This window comes from Misgurnus anguillicaudatus, chromosome 22, assembly GCF_027580225.2.
Source record: "Misgurnus anguillicaudatus chromosome 22, ASM2758022v2, whole genome shotgun sequence".
NCBI classification, from domain to species: domain Eukaryota; kingdom Metazoa; phylum Chordata; class Actinopteri; order Cypriniformes; family Cobitidae; genus Misgurnus; species Misgurnus anguillicaudatus.
Window position 1 is genome coordinate 33,770,556 of NC_073358.2, and position 19,271 is coordinate 33,789,826.

At 37.9% G+C, this 19,271-nt stretch overlaps 1 protein-coding gene across 2 annotated transcripts; it reads left to right on the plus strand.

Annotated features, from left to right (window-relative positions):
- Positions 1 to 617: 617 nt before the first annotated feature.
- zbtb44 (zinc finger and BTB domain containing 44) lies at positions 618 to 18,704 on the plus strand. Of its 2 annotated transcripts, none has more exons than XM_055199346.2 (6): positions 618 to 962; positions 5,736 to 6,850; positions 8,280 to 8,361; positions 11,570 to 11,721; positions 14,042 to 14,342; positions 16,279 to 18,704. In XM_055199346.2, exons 2-6 carry the CDS (start codon positions 5,767 to 5,769, stop codon positions 16,610 to 16,612), a joined length of 1,953 nt encoding a protein of 650 aa, XP_055055321.2. In that variant the 5' UTR covers positions 618 to 962; positions 5,736 to 5,766; the 3' UTR covers positions 16,613 to 18,704. The 2 variants fall into 2 exon arrangements, with proteins under 2 accessions (XP_055055321.2, XP_055055322.2); XM_055199347.2 differs by having other exon boundaries at positions 14,042 to 14,125; positions 16,279 to 16,438.
- Positions 18,705 to 19,271: the final 567 nt, after the last annotated feature.

Consider the following 19,271-nt stretch of genomic DNA (forward strand, 5'->3'; position numbering starts at 1 on the left):
CAGGTTCTTCTTTAAAAATAAGGTGGATGACAAAATTATGCCAGTGATTCTCAAACTTTTTCGGCATGCAGTTTTTCAGTTATGTACGGTGCATCCCTTCATGGTGGCCCCTCCAAAGAAAATGTATGAAAAAAATTCAAACTGAAAACATATTAAATTATACAATGTAGTGCTGTTGGTTAGTAGCCTTATTTTTCTTTTGGATCAAACAGAATATATGATAAATTAATGTATGTAATAAAATGTCGTAAAACTGGGGCCCAGTTTGAGAATCACTGAGAAAGGCTGCATAAACTGGCTGGTGATGTAAATAATAAACAGCCTTTTACATTCTTAGGTACTAAAACCTACTAAAATTTTAATATTAGGAATATTAGAAAGACGAGATACTTCGATAACAATTAACATAAATTTGAGATAGTCATTGTTAATTTTGACTTGTTATCTGAGCATTGACAACAATTTACATAAATGTTTTTTTTTTAATAGCAGTAACGTTTAATATAGCAGTGTTAAACAAAATGCCTAAATGCTCAGAATATATTAAGGTATATGCTTTTATTTTGTGTGATTGCGTCATTAAAACGCATTTGAGGTAATCAGTCAAAAAAAGGTCAGTCTCAAAGCCCCCAACTGTTTTGAAACGCGCGTGAAGAAATGCATTCTGGGATACAGCATGTAAACATCAGCCAGAAAGCAGTCAGACGACATATCATGACATTTTATACTTACCGTACTTTTTAACAGATGTATTTTTCATGAATTTGTCTTTTAATATAAACGAGGGACACTCGACTTCGCGCTTTATCGGAATGTGACTCTACTGTTTTAGAGAAGCAACAGTAGTTGTGCAAGTGGCAGAATGCTAGCAGCTATTTAGCTTGTGAAGTTGATAGCTGAATCACATTCATGCGGTCATAGATTCGTATTTCAACGGATTCGTCCAGTCTCCTTTCTAACCGGTGAGTTGCACGAACATTTATCACGACTAACGTTATGTAACGTTACACTAGGTAGACACTGACGGGTGTTAGTCATTGGTAGAGATTAGCGATTTAGCCGATGCAAGTTAGCTAGACATTGCTCTTAGACTGTTTACATAGCAATGCTTGTTGCTAGTCTTAACTGTGCTTACTGTGTAAGTTGCTGGTAATGTCACGTCGTTAACTCTTAACCATTTCAGTTATTGATCTTAACCTAATTCACTCTATGCGCCGTGCAGGCCACATCCAACCTGTCAAAATACGCCGTTTTTGGCAAAGAGGAATTCACTTAGCATCCAACGCCTAACTGTAAAGCTTTTATTTGAGTGAGCAATATTAGTTTACAAATTGTGTATTGCCAATGTTGCTATATAGCTACCGTAAATACCCGCGACCCAATACATAAACAACAGTAAATAAGTGAAACAGAACACCACGCCCCTTTAACTTTCTCTGTGACAAGCCAAAATCATAGTACAATAATATGCTTGCTGCTTATCTTATTTAAAATATGCTTTTGCAGAAGTGTGCAGTTTTTTCCAGTGCACTACAATTGATAATACTATAATAATTTTTTTGGTTTGTTTGTTTGGTATGTCTCATCTTCATGCCTTACATTTATACATTTGGCAGACGCATTCATTTAAAACAGTGTTTTTTAAACTGGGGGCCGGGCCGGGGGGGGGCTAGTTTTATGACAATTTAAAAAATACATTTATCATAAAATTATATGTAATTAAACCTCAGAAAAATTAAAAGTTGTATAATATTTTATGTCATAAATTTTCATGGGGGGCACGAAGGGATGCACCTTACACAAGGGGGGCCGCAAACTAAAAAAGTTTGAGAACCACTGATAAAGTGACTTACTGTACACTAAAGGTACATATTTTTATCAGTGTCTGGTCCCTGGGATTGAACCCATGACCATTGTGTTGCTAACTCAATGCTTGAGCTACAGGAACATTGCGGAGCTAGAGAAATGCCTGTTTTATTCAGTTATGTAACAGTTACAACATTGCCTACAAGCATTTATTCCTTTAGTAATGGTGCTGTTATCAGTTTTGTTAAGTTTCTACAGGTGCCATTTATAAAAGATTTTTATAGCTTTTAAAAATAAAATCTTGTAAATGCATTTGTCATAGTGTAATGCTTCATAGCATTCTGAGAACCCAAAAGCAGTGGCCTCCCTAATTTCTATGAATCTAGGCTATTTCTTAGATTGCACTTGTACGTATAACAATCTGAGTCATGTACCAAAGCTGATCTTTATCTCTCCATATCAATATAGACATGTTTGGACATTTGTTTAATTTGTACATCTCTGCCTTTACTCTCTTAGCTGTCAGCCGGATCCAAGCAAAGCTGTACCAGTTTTCGGCAGATGTTATTAGAAGGAGTTTATTTGGACTTGGAAGAGTTACAAACTCTGAATTCTTAGGCTCTGAATCATTTTAAGTATGTGCCTGTGCATCGTGCCATACGGATTCCAGTTTGAGTCTAAGTTTTCAGAGATGACTGTCTGGCACTGAAAAAACTTTAAAGGTGTAAAGCCTAAAGTCTTCAATAAGTACACGTAACTTTGCTGGATCAGCAAAACCTAGCTAAGGGCGAATCTGTCTTACTGATAATAACATAAATGAGATTTATTATCTATTAGAGAGAACATTTAAGTATTTATTAAGGTGTTGCTAATTTATAATACATTATAAAAGTAGGTCAAATGAACGACTAGTCACTTTTAGAGTACGTTTTGGCCACATCTTTTTATTTTCTGGAACTACACATTGGTCCTCCACAAGAGGATTTGTAAAGGATGTGGCTAAAGAGTCTGCCTTAAAGTTTTGGGAGGATATTTAGTTTTTTTCAACCCCTGGGGAGTCAACTGACTTGCTTAACTTAGAACTCTCTATTCGTTACATCATTACTACGTTTGCTAGTACGGGTTAATCTTTACTCTGCTTCTTATATTGTACACAGTTTTTTGTGTGTTTTCCTCTGTTTTATAATGTAAAGCTGCTTTGAAACAATTAAATAGTTGTGAAAAGCGCTACATAAATAAAATTAAATGTAATATGGTAGTGTTTAAAACATATTTGACATTTTAAAGTATCCAAAGACTGTACAATATGTAAGGAATAATTGACGACGGGCAGTTGAATTATTAGAAAAATAATGCACACCAGAGGTGGGGATGCGGCCACGACCACCTCGGGTGTGCATTATTTTTTAATTATTCAACGGCCCGCAGTCGATTATTTCGCTTATGCTATGGTTACCACACCTCAAGACATCGATCACATGATATATTGATAGGGATTTGTCCGGCTTTTGTACTTAAATCGCTATTGTGAGTAGGACTATTTCTTCCGCGTCTCATTCAACGGCTCTTTTGCTTGTTCCAAAACGCCATTTTAAAGCTGGCAATGGAGGCTTGAGCCGTTGATAGCATTTTAATGCAGTTATTAATAAAGTTATTAGAAAGAAAGAGACAGAGAGCGAGAGAGATTGTGTGAACGAGGCTACCTCTGTGCTTCTCTAAACAGCGCTGTTATTGCCTCGGAAAATCGTCTGTCATGTTGTTTTTGTTAGCCCGTTATTACAGTTAACTATGTGAAGTGATATGAAACTGTAATGCGGTCAAGAGAGCTGCCTGGAACTACATTCGCAGTGCGTTTCCCAGAAATTAATTGCACACCGACCTCAGAACGTTCATCAGCCAATCAGATTCAAGCATTCAACGGACCCGTAGTATAAGTAAGGAATATTTGACGACGGGCCGTTGAATTATATACGGTTTCAGCAGTAACAACAAAAACAAGCTGCTTTTGTGGTCATCACGTAACTTCTGTTAAACACAGCTAAGAATACATAACAACAAAGTCCTTTTAGAGTAGTTTATTTATAAAACAAGCAAAATAAACAAGAAGTAGATTACCTTGGAAATAGGGGTGTGACAAGATCTCGTGCGACGAGATCTCGCGAGATTAAATGTGTTTCGTGAGATTACATGTGTCTCGTGAGATTTCTTGTGGAGGTTCTGGCCGTTTCACAAATAAAAGACTGCATCCTTCGGAGGTCACATTTTTAAACTGCATTTCATCACTGTCTTATTACAGATTATTAACAACTATAAAGTTTACTAATTATATTTTGTTCATCGCAAATTGTTGTAATATGCTTATGACTTACAAATGTGATGCTAAGTTAACTGAAATAAACCTTGATGACATGCAGCCTGCATATGCGACCTCCGAAGGATGCAGCTTTCTGTTTGACAATTTTACAGTGCATGCATTATATGTGTCCTTTACTGTGTTTGCTTTTTTGTTTAGGTTTAGGAGACGCGTTGTGTTTGTCTGTTGATAAGTGTCAGATGTGAAGTCTTAGCAGATTAAGCCCTCACACAGAGTTTACATGATTTAATGTCTGCATGTTCTTGCTCAAAAAATGACAGTGACTGCATCATTCTAGTGTAAAGAAATTGACATATATTAAATATTAATATGGATTTAAACATTGTTTGACTAAAAATAAGCGTTTCTCTCCGTCGAAAGTGAAAGTGAAGACAGCGTCTGCGAGACGAGTCCTCTATCGCCCCCTGCAGGCATTTGTTATAATACATACATCATGCTTTTTATTTATAGGCCACAAAATGTTGTTTAATGTAACTTGGTTTTAATACTTTATTTGAACCAATTATTATTGCATCTTCGTTATTATGTACTTTTAAATGCTACTGCTCACTTGGGTCTATTTTTATTAACCCAAAATAACAAATTACTTCATTATCAGTTAGCAAAATAATTGTTAGGGCCAGTCATTGATTTATTTATTTTATCATTAAGGGTTTCTTAAAAAGTGTAAAAATATCGTCTCGTTCTCGTGAACCCAATCTCGTGTTTCGTCTCGTCTCGTGGATTAAGCGTCTCGTCACACCCCTACTAGGAAACCAAAACATTTGTCATTTTCGACGGGGTATTTGTTCAAGAGTTCAGTTGAGCAACTAGTCAGACCATTAAACAAACAGAAACCAGAAGTAAAGTAAAATAAAATAATAAATAAATATTTTTTTTAGATTTATATTTTCAAATCCATAATAATGCTTTTTAGTGTTTAAAATGTGTTTTAGCATAGAAAACAGACTAGAACATACACAAAGCAAAATACCAGAAACAATCAAACTGACTCAACACCAGCACCGCATTTGACTTGCATTTAGGGGCAGCTACTTTACTTTATTTAAAAATTATTATTCGTTCACAGTTGCCATCTCGTTTGTAGTCTTTGTGTAAAATATGATAGTGTTTTTTTTAGCTTCTTCGATATGGTCTGTCGCATGCAAATACTTGAATGATTGATATTGTGAAGCCGAGTCGGACTGTTTGGGGTGTGCTTTTATTTGTTTCGGGAGATTTTGTTGCCATGCATTGCTCATGGCTCTTTATGGTGCTGTCTTAAATGTTGGAACAGGTTTGTGATGTTGCTACATTTTGTTGCAATAATTATTTGACAGGTCCTGGTGACACCTCTTTTTTCATAACTAGTGATATCAGCCTCAAGTCAATATTCTGTCATGAATTAATCCTATTTATCTAGCTTTGTTCTGTCTTTTAATACCTATTTTGCACAGTGTATTCTCATAACCTGCAAACTTAACCTCTGCTATCAGAACTGTCCCATAACTTAAACCCATATCTTAAGCAATGCCTCTAGCCATTCTGGGGAACTAATGTATCTTATTGTCTTTAGGCAACCCAAACGCCTCCACCTGCAGTGAAGGATGGGTGTAAAGACCTTCACTCACAACTCCCCCAGCCACAGCCAGGAGCTTCTGGACAAGCTCAACACCCTGCGCAGTGAAGGCCATTTCTGTGACGTCACCATTCGCGTACAGGGCCAGCTATTCTCTGCACATAAGGTAGTGCTAGCTTGCTGTAGCGACTTCCTTAAAGCTAAGCTGTCCGGAAAGCCGGCCGAAGAAGAGACTGTAATCATAGGGGAAGAAAACAAACACGTTTTAGATCTCCAACACGTGACGGTTGCTGGTTTTGCCCCTCTTCTGGAATATGCGTACACGTCCACCCTGTCCATTAGCACAGAGAACATCATCGACGTTCTGGCTGCGGCTAGCTACATGCAGATGTTCGCAGTGGCCAACACTTGCTCTGAGTTCATGAAGTCTAGTATTCTGTGGAACTCAGGATCTTCAGGAGGAGGAGGTACTGGTAGCACCCAGCCCCCAAGTTTACACAGGCCCCAAGAGACCCCTGAAGGCCATGCAAGTTGCACCCTTGCTCCTGTAGATGCCCTCTCACCGTCCCCCGTCTCCTCGGAGTGCAGCGTACCAGAGAGACCCATCCCTGTGTGCCGCGAGTCCAGGCGTAAACGGAAAGGCTTTGCCAGCCCACAACCAGCATCCTCTACCTCTCCACAAGTCCCCAACCCCTCTCCCTCGTCTTCCTCCTTCCCAGAGAGTTCAGCACATACTCTGGAACCATCTCTGGCCTTCTCCTGGAATTACCCTTTTGGAGTGGACCGGCGATTTACAGCAGAAAAATCGAAATTGCCAGAAGGTCTCCTGGAACCATCTGGAGCCTCAGGGCAAGACTCCAGTGGACGGGCGCTGGTAGAGTACCTGTCCTGTGAGGGTCCACGTGGCCTGGGTGTAGGTGGAGCATCTGGTGTAGAGGAAGAAGATGACGATGTGCAGGTGAAGGTTGAGCGGTTGAGCGATGAAGAAGTGCACGAAGAGGCTTCACAACCTGTCAGCGCTCCTCATAGTTCTCTGAGCGATCAGCAGACTGTTCCTGGCAATGACCACACTCAAGAAGATCTACTCATAAGCCCCCAGTCCTCATCCATCGGTAGGACTCCTTTATACAACTTTACCTGCATAACAGCAGGATCTGTTCTTTGTTAGCTGTCAGTATTTTGGGATGTTGTTGATGTGATCCATTTCAATGGAAAATTCTGATAAAATTGGGTCTGTTTGAGGAAATTGTTAATGCACTCTCATGCCATCCCAGATGTATATGACTTTCTTTCTTCAGTTAAACACATTAATTAATTAATGAATGAATAAGTTTTATTATTAATCTTATTGTATTTGGAACTACAATGGCGAAGCTCCAGAAAGCACAAACATCAATCATAAAAGTAATCCATTGGGTTAATATTCAACTTCTGAAATGAAGCAATACAGTAGTTGGGTGATTCTCACGAAATCCGTGTCCAGCATCAGAATTTTTAAAAAGCCCTTGAAGCCTATTTTTTTGCACATATAAGATTAAGGTCTGAACTTACTATAACCGTTATTTTTAGAGGATTTAAAACATATTTTCTATAGAATTTTTTAGATTATCATTATAAAAAATTATCATTACCGCAACATGATATTACATTAAATATATGCATTTACAAACTCATGTTTCGGTAATGAGATCTAAAAAGTTGTCTAGGGACTATGACAAACAAAATTTTAACTTTTATCTGCATAGAAAAATAAGAACTGCTTACTTGGTAGCCATCTTGATTGTCACAGTCAATTATGTCCCTTCCAACATTTTTTTTTAAATGTTAGTTCATTGATTGAAAATTGTTGCGGAGGATGAGAAAATTTTTCTTGGACACATTTCTATTCCTTATTATTGTCTCTACATTTAGCAATGATCACCAAATACCACATGTTTCTTTACTGTAAATGTTTATAGTATAACATGCACTGAAGCTTTTTATTTTTTAATTATATATATTTCCATGTCAAAGAACCCAAATCCAGTTATGGGTACATTGCGGTAATGAAAAATGTCCCCTTAAATGTGGAAAAAACAACACAATTGGTTTGTATGATGTCATTTGAAATGATGTGCAAAATAGTACATGAAGAGATGTTTGTAACTGTATGCTTCATATTTTGATACTCTTACTTTGCATTTACTTTTTTTATCAAAATGTTTCATGACACCTCATAAGTCTAATTTCTTGAGAATCACCCAGTTGTGTGTGTGAGAAAACACAAAATGTAATATTTTGTGCTTTTTTTGCGAAAACTAACATGGAAACAAACCCATTCAAGCACTAATTTCAAATACGGCATCACAGTTATAACCTCAGATCTCTTGAGGCTAGTTGTAGACATGCAAGAACCAATTAGATTTCGGATTGTAACTGTAAATTATATGTACTGCTAAAAACTTGTCAGTTTCTGTCTAGATACAGTGTGAAATTAAGTCATGTTAAGACTTGGTTTACTGGTGGAGTAAAGCTTTATGAAGAATATTCTGCTGTCTTCAGGCTCTATGGATGAGGGGGTAACTGAGAGTCTTCAGTCCATGCAGGGCACTCCAAATACCGGTCACATGGAAGAGGATGAGAGGTGAGACCTATTTAGGTGTCTGTGTGTTGTTTTAACGGATTTCTTTTATGATCTCTCATTTTTATGATTAAGCTACCGGAGCCGTGCTGAGAAGGGACATCGTTTTTCATCTTTCTCATTATCATCTTTATTCAAGTATACTTGTTTATAAGAAGAAGAAGCCTCTGTGATATTGTAGTGGCTATTAGGATGTAGATATCTTGCCAAGAGGCCAGAAAAGCTAGTTGGCAGGCTTTCTGGAAAGTTCTTGGACCTGAATTTCCTTTTTGGAATACTGGAAGAGTAAAGAAATGATGCAAAACAAATGGGGAAAAAACAGTGCTGTCCATCTCATGAGAGGAGTGCAATTTTATATGACAACTTGATATGCCTGACTAAACGTGTTATATGTTAGGCTGAAATGTTTGTGGGGTGATTTTTGTGGAAAGAGAAAACTATATTGATAGCCTAAAAGAGTCTAAAATCAAGACCATTAATCAAAACTGTTATTGTGTTATCTTATAAAGCACAATTTTTTGCCATCCTATAAGAGCATTTCCTTTTCACACTGTGCGACATGGAGCATTTAAAGGGATAGTTCACTTTTAAAATGAAAATTCATCATTTACTCATCCTCATGTTGTTCTAAACATGTATGAATTTATTTTTTCTGAAGAACACAAAAGAAGATATTTTGAGAAATGATAGTAAACACACAGAAGTAAGTGACCATAGACTTCCATAGTAGGAAAAAAATATTTTGAAAGTATTGTGATTAATGACTAAGAAAATATTTTGATAAATGATGGTAAGCACACAGTTGACGGTACCCATTAAATTTCATCATATTTTTTTATTCCTACTATGGAAGTCTATGGTCACTTACTGCTGTGTGTTTACCATCATTTCTCAAAATATCATCTTTTGTGTTCCTTAGAAAAAATAAATTCATACAGGTTTAGAACAACATGAGGATGAGTAACTGATGACAGAATTTTCATTTTAAAGTGAACTATCCCTTTAAATTTGGGTACGACAAGCATGTAGACTGTGACGGCATTAGCATGCGCTACTGGTTAACAAATACCAATGTGCAGGTCGTAGCAGCAAACACACTGTGCGTTGATCATGCTGAATTTTTGACACTGTCAAAAAATTATCATAGGCTGTCTTTGGTTGCAAGACCACGAAAACGGCCTCTTTGAACCTCTCTCACTGTACGACATAGGACCAGTGGTGGCCAGAGACTTCTTTTTCGAGGGCGCACGATGCAAAGCTTTTCACAACATGTATGTAGCCCGATAAATGTGTGGCTCGTCATTTAAAAATGTGTGTTCGGCGTCATGTTAACTTATGTGCATCACGTGTGATGTCAAAATACGAGCCTGCTGCAGACGCGTCTAAAGGGTTTATGATAAAAGAGACGCTTGCGTTTGCCAGATGCTCACTTAATCTCATGCGTAATCAGAGTTTACTGTTAAGGGAGTGTCTTGAGTATTTTGTGAACACAAGCAGCTCATTTATCATAAATCCATGCGTGTGCAGCAAGCTCATATTTTGACAAAAGGCATGATGCACATGGTTGACATGATGCAACAAACACATATTTTGAAATGACGACAACACGCACGACACTCCGAATACTCCTCGAAAAGAAGTCACCGTCCACATAGGACCACCTATAAAGAGCCAAGATTACACAAATTGCGACAATTGTTTCAAGATGGCAATCTTTCGTCTGGGACAGCCAAAAATCATTCAGTATATCCCAAGCTTAAGTCAGTATAGATATTGATGGTTCATGTGACAACATGGAGTTAAAAAATTTACATTAATTATTTTTGTTAATAGAGACACCCTTTTTGCTATCTTTTTGATGTTCCGTTTTCTAGTATTTTAATTTAGTGGTTTATTTAGTGTAGAGTAAAAATATTTGGTAACACTTTACAATAGGTGTGTATTTGTTAACAATTATGTTATGCATTAGCTAACATGACCTATCAATGAACAATACTTCTACAGCATTTATTAATCTTAGTTTATGACATTTACTAGTACATATATAAAATCAAGCATCGTAACTGTTAACATTAATTAATGCACCATTAACTAGAATGAATAACTGTATTGACATAACAATAATTAATACATAGAAATGCTAAATGAGAATATTTGGTAACACTTTACAATAAGGCTGTATTAGTAAACATTAGTACATGCATTAACATTATTTATTTATATATTCATTGTTCATATTTTTCTTTCTGTCCATCACATTAACCTGCCAAAAGTGACAACCGATGAAAATGAGCCAATACTGGCTAAATCTGGCACATTTTACATATCTATGTATTATTAATGTGCAATGTCCCTGGTTAAATAAATAAATAATACACATTTATTTCAAAGACGTGAAAGAAAATAATTTTTGTATTATATTTTGCAATATAATATGTTATATATATTATTATAATATTTTCTTATTAATACCAAAGTCCTTAACATTCACATTTATGCATTTAAGGTATACATCTATTTGTTCCATTGCGAATCAAACCCACAACTTTTACATTCCTTACACCGATGCTGTTTACACCTGTTATTAAGATGCGTTTTGGTTGATTTGATCACAGATCAAAGGCGCTAAATACAGGTGTAAATGGGGTGTGAACCGTTTTGAGCCCGTCCACGTTTAACCAGACTCTGAGGTAGTCAAAAACGCATTCGAATGGATTGCTTTTGTGATGTAGACGCGCATGTGGTCGATGGTTGTACCTAGCACAATGTTTTTCCATTGGACATGCTGTGTTCTGCGCGGCCTTTAGACTATCATTGATAAAACTAAAGCCCTCTGTGTCTTTTATTTATGTTTCATTTTGCGAGCGAATGAAAGTTGCGCAAGCTTATTTCGTCAGTTGCTCTGAAAAAAATCTGAAAAAGCTCGTCTACATGTACAAAACATTGTGCAGCATGCTTACTCGCCACATAAGCAGCAGACTCTGACATAATATTTGTGAGCTTAGATTAAAAAGCATCACTTGTCCCGCTCATGTTTAAACGACATGCCCAAAGACCATCCCCTTAAAGTTATCAGAATAGAAGTGGACAAAAGGGATGTATTAAAATGGCAGGTGTCTCCCAGTGCTCTACCAGCTTAGCTACAGGAACAATACTAAAAGTCAGCGTGCAAGTGGCTAATCTAATCCATCTGTCCATCTTCTTTCTTCAGGCTAGAAAATGTCCAGTATCCATACCACCTTTACATCAGCCCTTCCACCCGCCCAGGACTAAACGGTCCTGAACGTCCTTTCCAGTGCCCAACATGTGGCGTCCGCTTCACCCGAATACAGAACCTCAAGCAGCACATGCTCATACACTCTGGTGAGAGAGATTTTTTTATTACAGTTATTCCATAGAGACAGAGCGCAGTTATGCAAATTTGAAAACCACGCCCACCGGGGGGGAATTCAATCCAACCGTCTCCATTGACTTTGTATTGCGAATCTCCTTGTCATTTCTGGCTTATAACAAAAAACTGAATAATGCCTAAAAGCTGCTGTGTGACAATATGTACAGCTAACAAGCCAAAGAACCCAGAAATACGTTTTTATAAGCTGTCGAGCCGTAAAACCCAGCCTTTAAGGAGAATAAAGTGGATCGCCGACTACGTTTCCCCCTATTGGACGCAGTTCTACTAATAGAAGTACTATGAAAAGTTGCCTGTATCCATTTTTGTGTCTTTAAACGCTCGTTTTTTGGGGTCGACAGCTTATAAAAACGTATTTACAGATTAAACTTAAAAACAGAATAATACCTAAAAGCTGCTGTGTGACAAGGTGTACATCTAACAACCCCAAAAAACCAAATACGTTTTTATAAGCTTTCAACTTCAAAAAAACGAGCGTTTAAAGACCCAGAAATGGAAACAGGCAACTTTTCATAGTACTCCTATTAGTAAAACTGCGTCCAATAGGGGGAAACGTAGTCGGCGATCCACTTTATTCTCCTTAAAAGCTGGGTTTTACGGCTCGACACCTTATAAAAACTTATTTCTGTGTTCTTTGGCTTGTTAGCTGTACATATTGTCACAAAGCAGCTTTTAGGCATTATTCAGTTTTTTGTTATAACCCAGAAATGACAAGGAGGCGGCCTTTTGCAATAATAAGTCAATGGAGACTGTTGGATTGCTTTCCCCCCCGGTGGGCGTGGTTTTCAGGTTGTGACGCGGTGCGCTCTGTCTCTATAGATAAATTTATACCACATGGCTGTTGAATGCTTTATTATGATTGGTTGAGAAATGTTTCACGGGTATGCAATATTTTTTTTCGATAAATGCACACCTGACCTGTCAAATGTCTTAAAATAACCACCAGAGCAATGTCTGTCAGGGTTCCCACAGGTTCTTGAAATCCGTGAAAGTTTGTGAATATGGGGGAAATAATTCAAGGTCCTGGGAAGTTTTTGAAAATATACATACATAGATACAGGTCATTGAAAATGCTTAAATCTATTTTATGGAAGTTTTCTAGGGAAAAAATCCAAAGGATTCCTTGTCTTGTGTAGGACACACGTGCTAAACGGTTCACTTTAAATGCTTATATCTTCTGTATGTGAATGTTGATTTATACCAAAATGCATTTTTGCATAGTTGTGTTTGACACATGAAAACTTCTCAGGTTACATATGTAACTGTTGTTCCCTGAAAAGGGAACGAGACGCTGCGTCTCCCTTGCCATACATCCTGCGTCCCTGTAACGTCGTCTTTTCAGATAGCAATATACTTCCTGGCTCCCGCGTCACCCTGTCTTTGTCATTAAGCCTCACCATTGGTAGAATTTGATATACACATTCAGACGCACTTACCCCTGGAAGCGTCCCCAAAGTGTCACCACAGTGACGCAGCGCGAGTTCCTTCGAAAGGGAACTGTAACAATGTATCTTAAAAGGTAACACGATGTAACCTTGTTCCCACTTTAAAATGTGTCCCCACATTTAGTCCTTGAATTTGAGGGTATTGGACTTGGAAAGTCCTTGAAAGGTCCTTAAATTGGAAGTTTACTAAGGTGTGGGAACCCTGGTCCAGGGTTAACTCTGGTATAAGTGAAATAATTGACTCCGATCCTTTGAATTATTTGAAAATAAGTAATGCACACCCGCAGCGTAAGCATTACCACCCTGGGTGTGCATTATTTTCGAATAATTCACCGGACTGTTCCTTACATATTTTGGCCCAATCCCATATTTCTGTCTTACCCCTACCCCTTAGTTTTGCATGTTCACGTGAGAGTAAGGCCCAATTGGGATAGCCCTTACTCTCATGTGAACGTGCCAGACTAAGGGGTAGGGTAAGACAGAGAAATGGGATTGGGCCTTATTCTTTATTTATTATAAAATGATTACCTTTTTGATTGCACACAAATGCAACACAGTTGCATTTTTTTTGCCTGTTGGTCAATATTGATAATTTTAGTATCATAGCATCACAGACATTGATCCACAAACTTAGGGCTTTGTTAGTGACTACTGCTAATTACGTTCTAATTATTGAATTTTGCATTTGGAAGATGCTTCAATCCAAAGCATTATGTGTGTTCCCTACAAATCAATGAGCTTTGCACTGCTAACTCAATGCTGTACCCATTGAGCTACAGGAACACAACCTAATACGGTGACTTTCATCTTTCCTGCCCTCCTCCTCCAGGTATTAAGCCATTCCAGTGCGACCGCTGCGGGAAAAAGTTCACACGGGCTTACTCTCTGAAGATGCACCGGCTGAAGCACGAAGGTAAACGCTGTTTCCGGTGCCAGATCTGTAGCGCCACTTTCACTTCCTTCGGTGAATATAAGCACCACATGAGGGTGTCTCGCCACATCATCCGCAAGCCTCGGATTTACGAGTGCAAAACGTGCGGGGCCATGTTTACCAACTCCGGCAATTTAATCGTACACCTGAGGAGTCTCAACCATGAGGCGTCAGAGCTAGCAAACTACTTCCAGACCAGGTGAGGAGGAGCTGAACATTTTCAGAAAATGTGTAGAAGTACGAATTTCGTTTTGTACGGTCGGCCGTTCATCCCATTTTGAGGTGGCAGATGCGTTTTGTGGAAGAACAATTGTGCAATGCCGAAGCTGAAGTGGCTTGTTGAAATGTTATTGTCAAAATGCTTCCTTCAGATTAAATGCCCTTCCTGCTCAGTTTTAACAGGTTCACCGCAGTCCAGGGTAACGCCCAGCTCCATTGTGGTGTGTTTGGCAGAGCGTCTCTCACTGAATAGGTCTTTCAGGAAATCCTTGAGATCTCCTGTTTGAAAGGATAGATACAATTCAAAATCACCACTGGTTATTTGCTTCTGAATAGCCAAACACAAGGGTGCACACGCCCTTCGGTGTTCCTTTTATTCTGATCCTAAAATGACGCATCATATTTTCTATTAACTAAGTACATTGTGTAGATTCAGTTAAGTGTTCTCAAGAGAAAACTACGCTGTTTGAGAACGACGATTTTCAAATTTCATAGAACAAGCGCGGCTTTGATTCCATGTTGGATGTAGCAAAAGTTGGACCGTCTTTTAGGAAAAGATGCTCGGAGATGTAAACAGTCGCAGTGGTCAGAGAAATCAGCCCTTGTTCGAGTAATTACTACTGAATAGGTCTGAAGTGACCTTTCTTAATAAAGCTATTCTCAGAAGAGTATCAGTGGAATAACTGTTTGTAAGTAGACATTCATCTGAGGTAATCCCTCAATCGTCATGCAAGATTTTCATTAAAGCTGAGCGAAGGAGTCAGGTGCCTTTGTGCATTGAATTCTTGCTACATGTCGACTCCCATATGTAATCCAACTATTTACTTAACGTAAGCCTTCTCTTTTAGGATCTCAATGGTCTATTCGTCTTTGTCAAACAAAAATAAACAGTCTGTCTATGCAAGCAATAGTTTGGCCTTCTCTCGTGCTTATAAAGAGGGAGAGGCTGCGCTGCAAATCCTAATGCAATTTTATTTGTTGTGATACGAGAAACAGCCGGCATTGCGCTCATGGTTTCCTATTCGGCTGTATATCAACATCCCATTTAGTGGGCAAATGCTTTTTACTTTGGTGATTGCAGGTAGTAAATTAAAGTTGGGCAAAAAAGAAAGGTTGTAGATCTATGTAATGCTCTTACGATAAGACCTCTCAATGTGTGAAGAACTAGGAAATGATGTCAGAAGTAATTAAATAGTTCAATCTTACAGTCATGGATTAAGTTATCAACGTCTGAATTGTGATTGCTTTCTATTTCACACTTTCTGCCAAGCCACAGCTGACTTTTGATGCTTTGATTCTGCATGCCAGGACTGGCTGTTGATAAAATAAAATAAAACGAGAATCCAAGTCGTTTTCCCAACTTGGAGCACAATCTTGGATGAAATGTAGCAACTCGTAAGAATTATTATTTTTATTTTATTTTTTACAAAAAAAGTGTTTTTGAACTTGCGACTGACTGGTTTGACATCCTCAGATTGTGGCTTCATATGAGAGTTGAGACTGAAATGAATAACATCTTGAACACCCATCTTTTCATTCTTTTTCAAGCTTGGTTTTACAAGATATAATCGTAAAGATACCAAATGTCTGATTAAAGGCGGAGTCCATGATGTTTGAAAGCCAGTGTTGATATTTGAAATCACCTAAACAAACACGCCCCTACCCCAATAGAATCTGGACCTTCTGTTGATAGACCCGCCCCACACATACGCAACCCGGCAAGGATGTCGGTTAGTAGACACGTTCCTTACTGCTGATTGGCTTTAAGTGTGTTTTGGTAGTCGGCCCATCTCGTTTTCCAAAGCGTTTTTCAAACATTGTGGACTCTGCCGTTAAGTATATAAAACATGTTGTTCATATGACGGAAGTGCTGATTTTCTGAATCTTGCACTTTTTTCCTTCCTTTGTTGGTGCAGTGAGTTCCTCCTCCCAGACTACCTGAGCCACATGCAAGATGAAGAGGGGTTGGGACACTTTGAGATAAGCGAACAGACCTTCGAAGCCACTTCCTCCTCTTCTTCAGTTCAAACACCCGTCATCTCCCAAGTCTCTTCTACCATGAGCTACGACAACCACCATCCTGTACCCCCATCCCAAACCCCAAACGCCAGATCGGGGCACGGAGGGGAAGGCACGCCAGGCGATCACCTGAAGTCCACAACTGCCCTGCCAGACCAGGAGGAAGATGAAGAGGAAAAAGAGAGAGAGGAAAGAAAGCAAAAGAAAACTCTGTCGATTACAATTGAGTGAAAAAAATCACATTTCAATGTTTTGTGATCCTGTTGAACACACTGGGAATGCAACTCGATGTTTCTGTTTTTGACAACTTTACATGTGGATCATACTCCTCTATATTTTAAATGTGACCTTATTGCCAACCCATTCATATCTACAGTTGTAATGAGTTTGGTTGCCCAATTACCTAATTTATTTAAATCTATATTTTGTAATAATATGTATATATTAATTTTTTCTTTTAAATAACATAACATGCATCAAGTAATTAATTTTAGAAAAGCGGCTGATCTACTTTATCTATTGTTTTTATAAGCTTTACTGCATTACATTGGACTCAATGTACAATTTTTTTGTGTGTTCTCTATTTTTGTCCCATACTTAATGTGGCAACTTAACAATTGCAAACTACCCTTCCAGCTGTTAAAAACCTGTTATAAAGCAGGAAGCTGTGACCGTAAGGATGTTTCCTAGAAATGTGAATGACTACCATGTGTGTTGTGGGCAGGAACCAGCCAGACAGCTGTCAAGTATGGATCCCCCTAAAGCTGGATTGCGGCAATGAAAGTGATCTTATAAGCTTTAGTGTGTTGTTTTGAATGAGTATATGTGAGAAGTTGAACCGTTTTGTATCGTTTTCCCTGCCCTTCCTCTCTGCTGTATGTATAATGCTGCTAAATTTTGTAAACTTTGTGCCTCTTGCCCCGCTCTTTAGTTTGATCTGAAGAGCTGTACATGTTACACTTTTCGTTTAACATTCTCTTTTGATTACGACATGTGGAAGAAATGTCAAATGGGTCACATTTTAATAGAGTGGAAGGAAGGTGATATTTTCATAGCCGTTCTCGTTTTTATTGCTGTTGGAATTATACTATGGAATTTTTCTCCATAACTCCATGCCGTAGTTGTAATACCTTGTGATTATGGCATGAGCCTTGATTGAAGATGAAGTTGCAACTGTGGAATATGTAGCATTTGTCTGGCTCTGTGGTTTCGCATATCTTGCATCCTCTGTGTGATACGGCAATCAGTCGATTTAGAAGCTGCTTCATTCCAACAAGTATAGGGAACAAAGACTTTTTAATACGCTTTGTGCAATATGGTTGTGGATGATTTACTTAAATAATGTGAAGTGAAGCCTTTTATACTGCAGTGGACAATGAGCTGAATGGTTGACGGTAATGAGGATAATGGGTTTGGGAATAAGCTTAAAAAATGGTGAACAGTTCTGAAACTGAATTGTTAATGTGTCCAAACAACAAAAGAAAACCAAAATAGGGTTGGATATCGTTCTCTGATGTCATTTCCCTAAGGACGGCCTCGCTCATCTCACGCTCCATTTTTGCGCCTGTATCTCAAACTGGGTTACTTCATAGTCTGAGAGTTTGTAGTGACGCATTTACCATAAAACAATGTTGGCTGCCTGCTCCAGATTGCTCTGTGTGCTACTTGTGCATGTTTTCCCTGTGCAGAACAAATACGGGGGAAATAAATATAGCATGGGTTCATTCGTTTGTTGAATGTTGTTTCAGATACGTGCAACTACCATTTTGTATGCAAGATTCAATCTTTGGTGTTCAATTGTTTGAGCAGAAAGAAAAGTGGTATTTCAGTAGTCACGATGCTTTTTCATATTCTGTATTGATTACAGTTACCTTAATAAGTGTCGATTTGTACATTTGTAATATGGATGTGAGTGTGAATAGTTATTTGACTTGAGTGTCGTAGCGTTGGCTTTTGTGACAGTGTCTTGGTATATACTGTATAGTCTTTATTTTTTAAAGCCTAGCTTTAGTCGTATCTCGTGCCTTTGGATATTGGATCTGTATCGTATTTTAATTGGCAAGAAAACATGCATTGATATGAATTCATAATGTTTTGTAGACAGAATGCTGACTTCTTATGTAGCTTGAAACTTAAAATATTTTTGAAGTGCTATTCGACACATGGTTTAAACTGTATGTTTTGTGTTTATTTTCATAAGACGAACGTATTTGTCGTTTTGTATGTCTTTGGTGGTTCTTATCATCAGTTTCTGTGCCAATTCAGATTTATCGAATGATGTTTTGTAAAAACAGTACAATTAAAGTCAATTGTTACGGTCGAACATTCCAACTTTTTCTTTGGTTTGTCAGCGTTTTAATTCTTGCTCCTAAAAGGTAATTCAGAAATTCCCAAAGTTTTAGGCCACCGTCACCAAAGTTTTAATGTCCAGGGGCGTCATGCACCAATTTTTTTAAGGGGGCACAGTGTGCACAGCTCACAGAAATTTGTGCATACACAGACATCAAATGAGCTTTCAGTCTTTTCTATGGCACCTACATTTCTAACAATCTGAACACCCCTGCTTTCATGCAAAAACCTCCAAAATAAAAGTGTTGACTAACTTTCATATAAAATACTATTCAATCGGAATAATGACATATTGGTATCATATTTAGGCTACATCTGAAATTGCATGTTTTATTTATTCAAGTAACTTTTGTCATTTATACTTTGTTTAATTGTGTCATTAATGCATGTTGCACAACAACTGCATTATTAATGTCATTTTAAATCCATAAAGTATATAAACAATGACATAAGCTATAGCCACCACAGATTGACTTTAATGTTCAATAATGATTTAAAAAAAGTGTAGATAAAATTATTAGTGAAACGCATTATTGCAAAA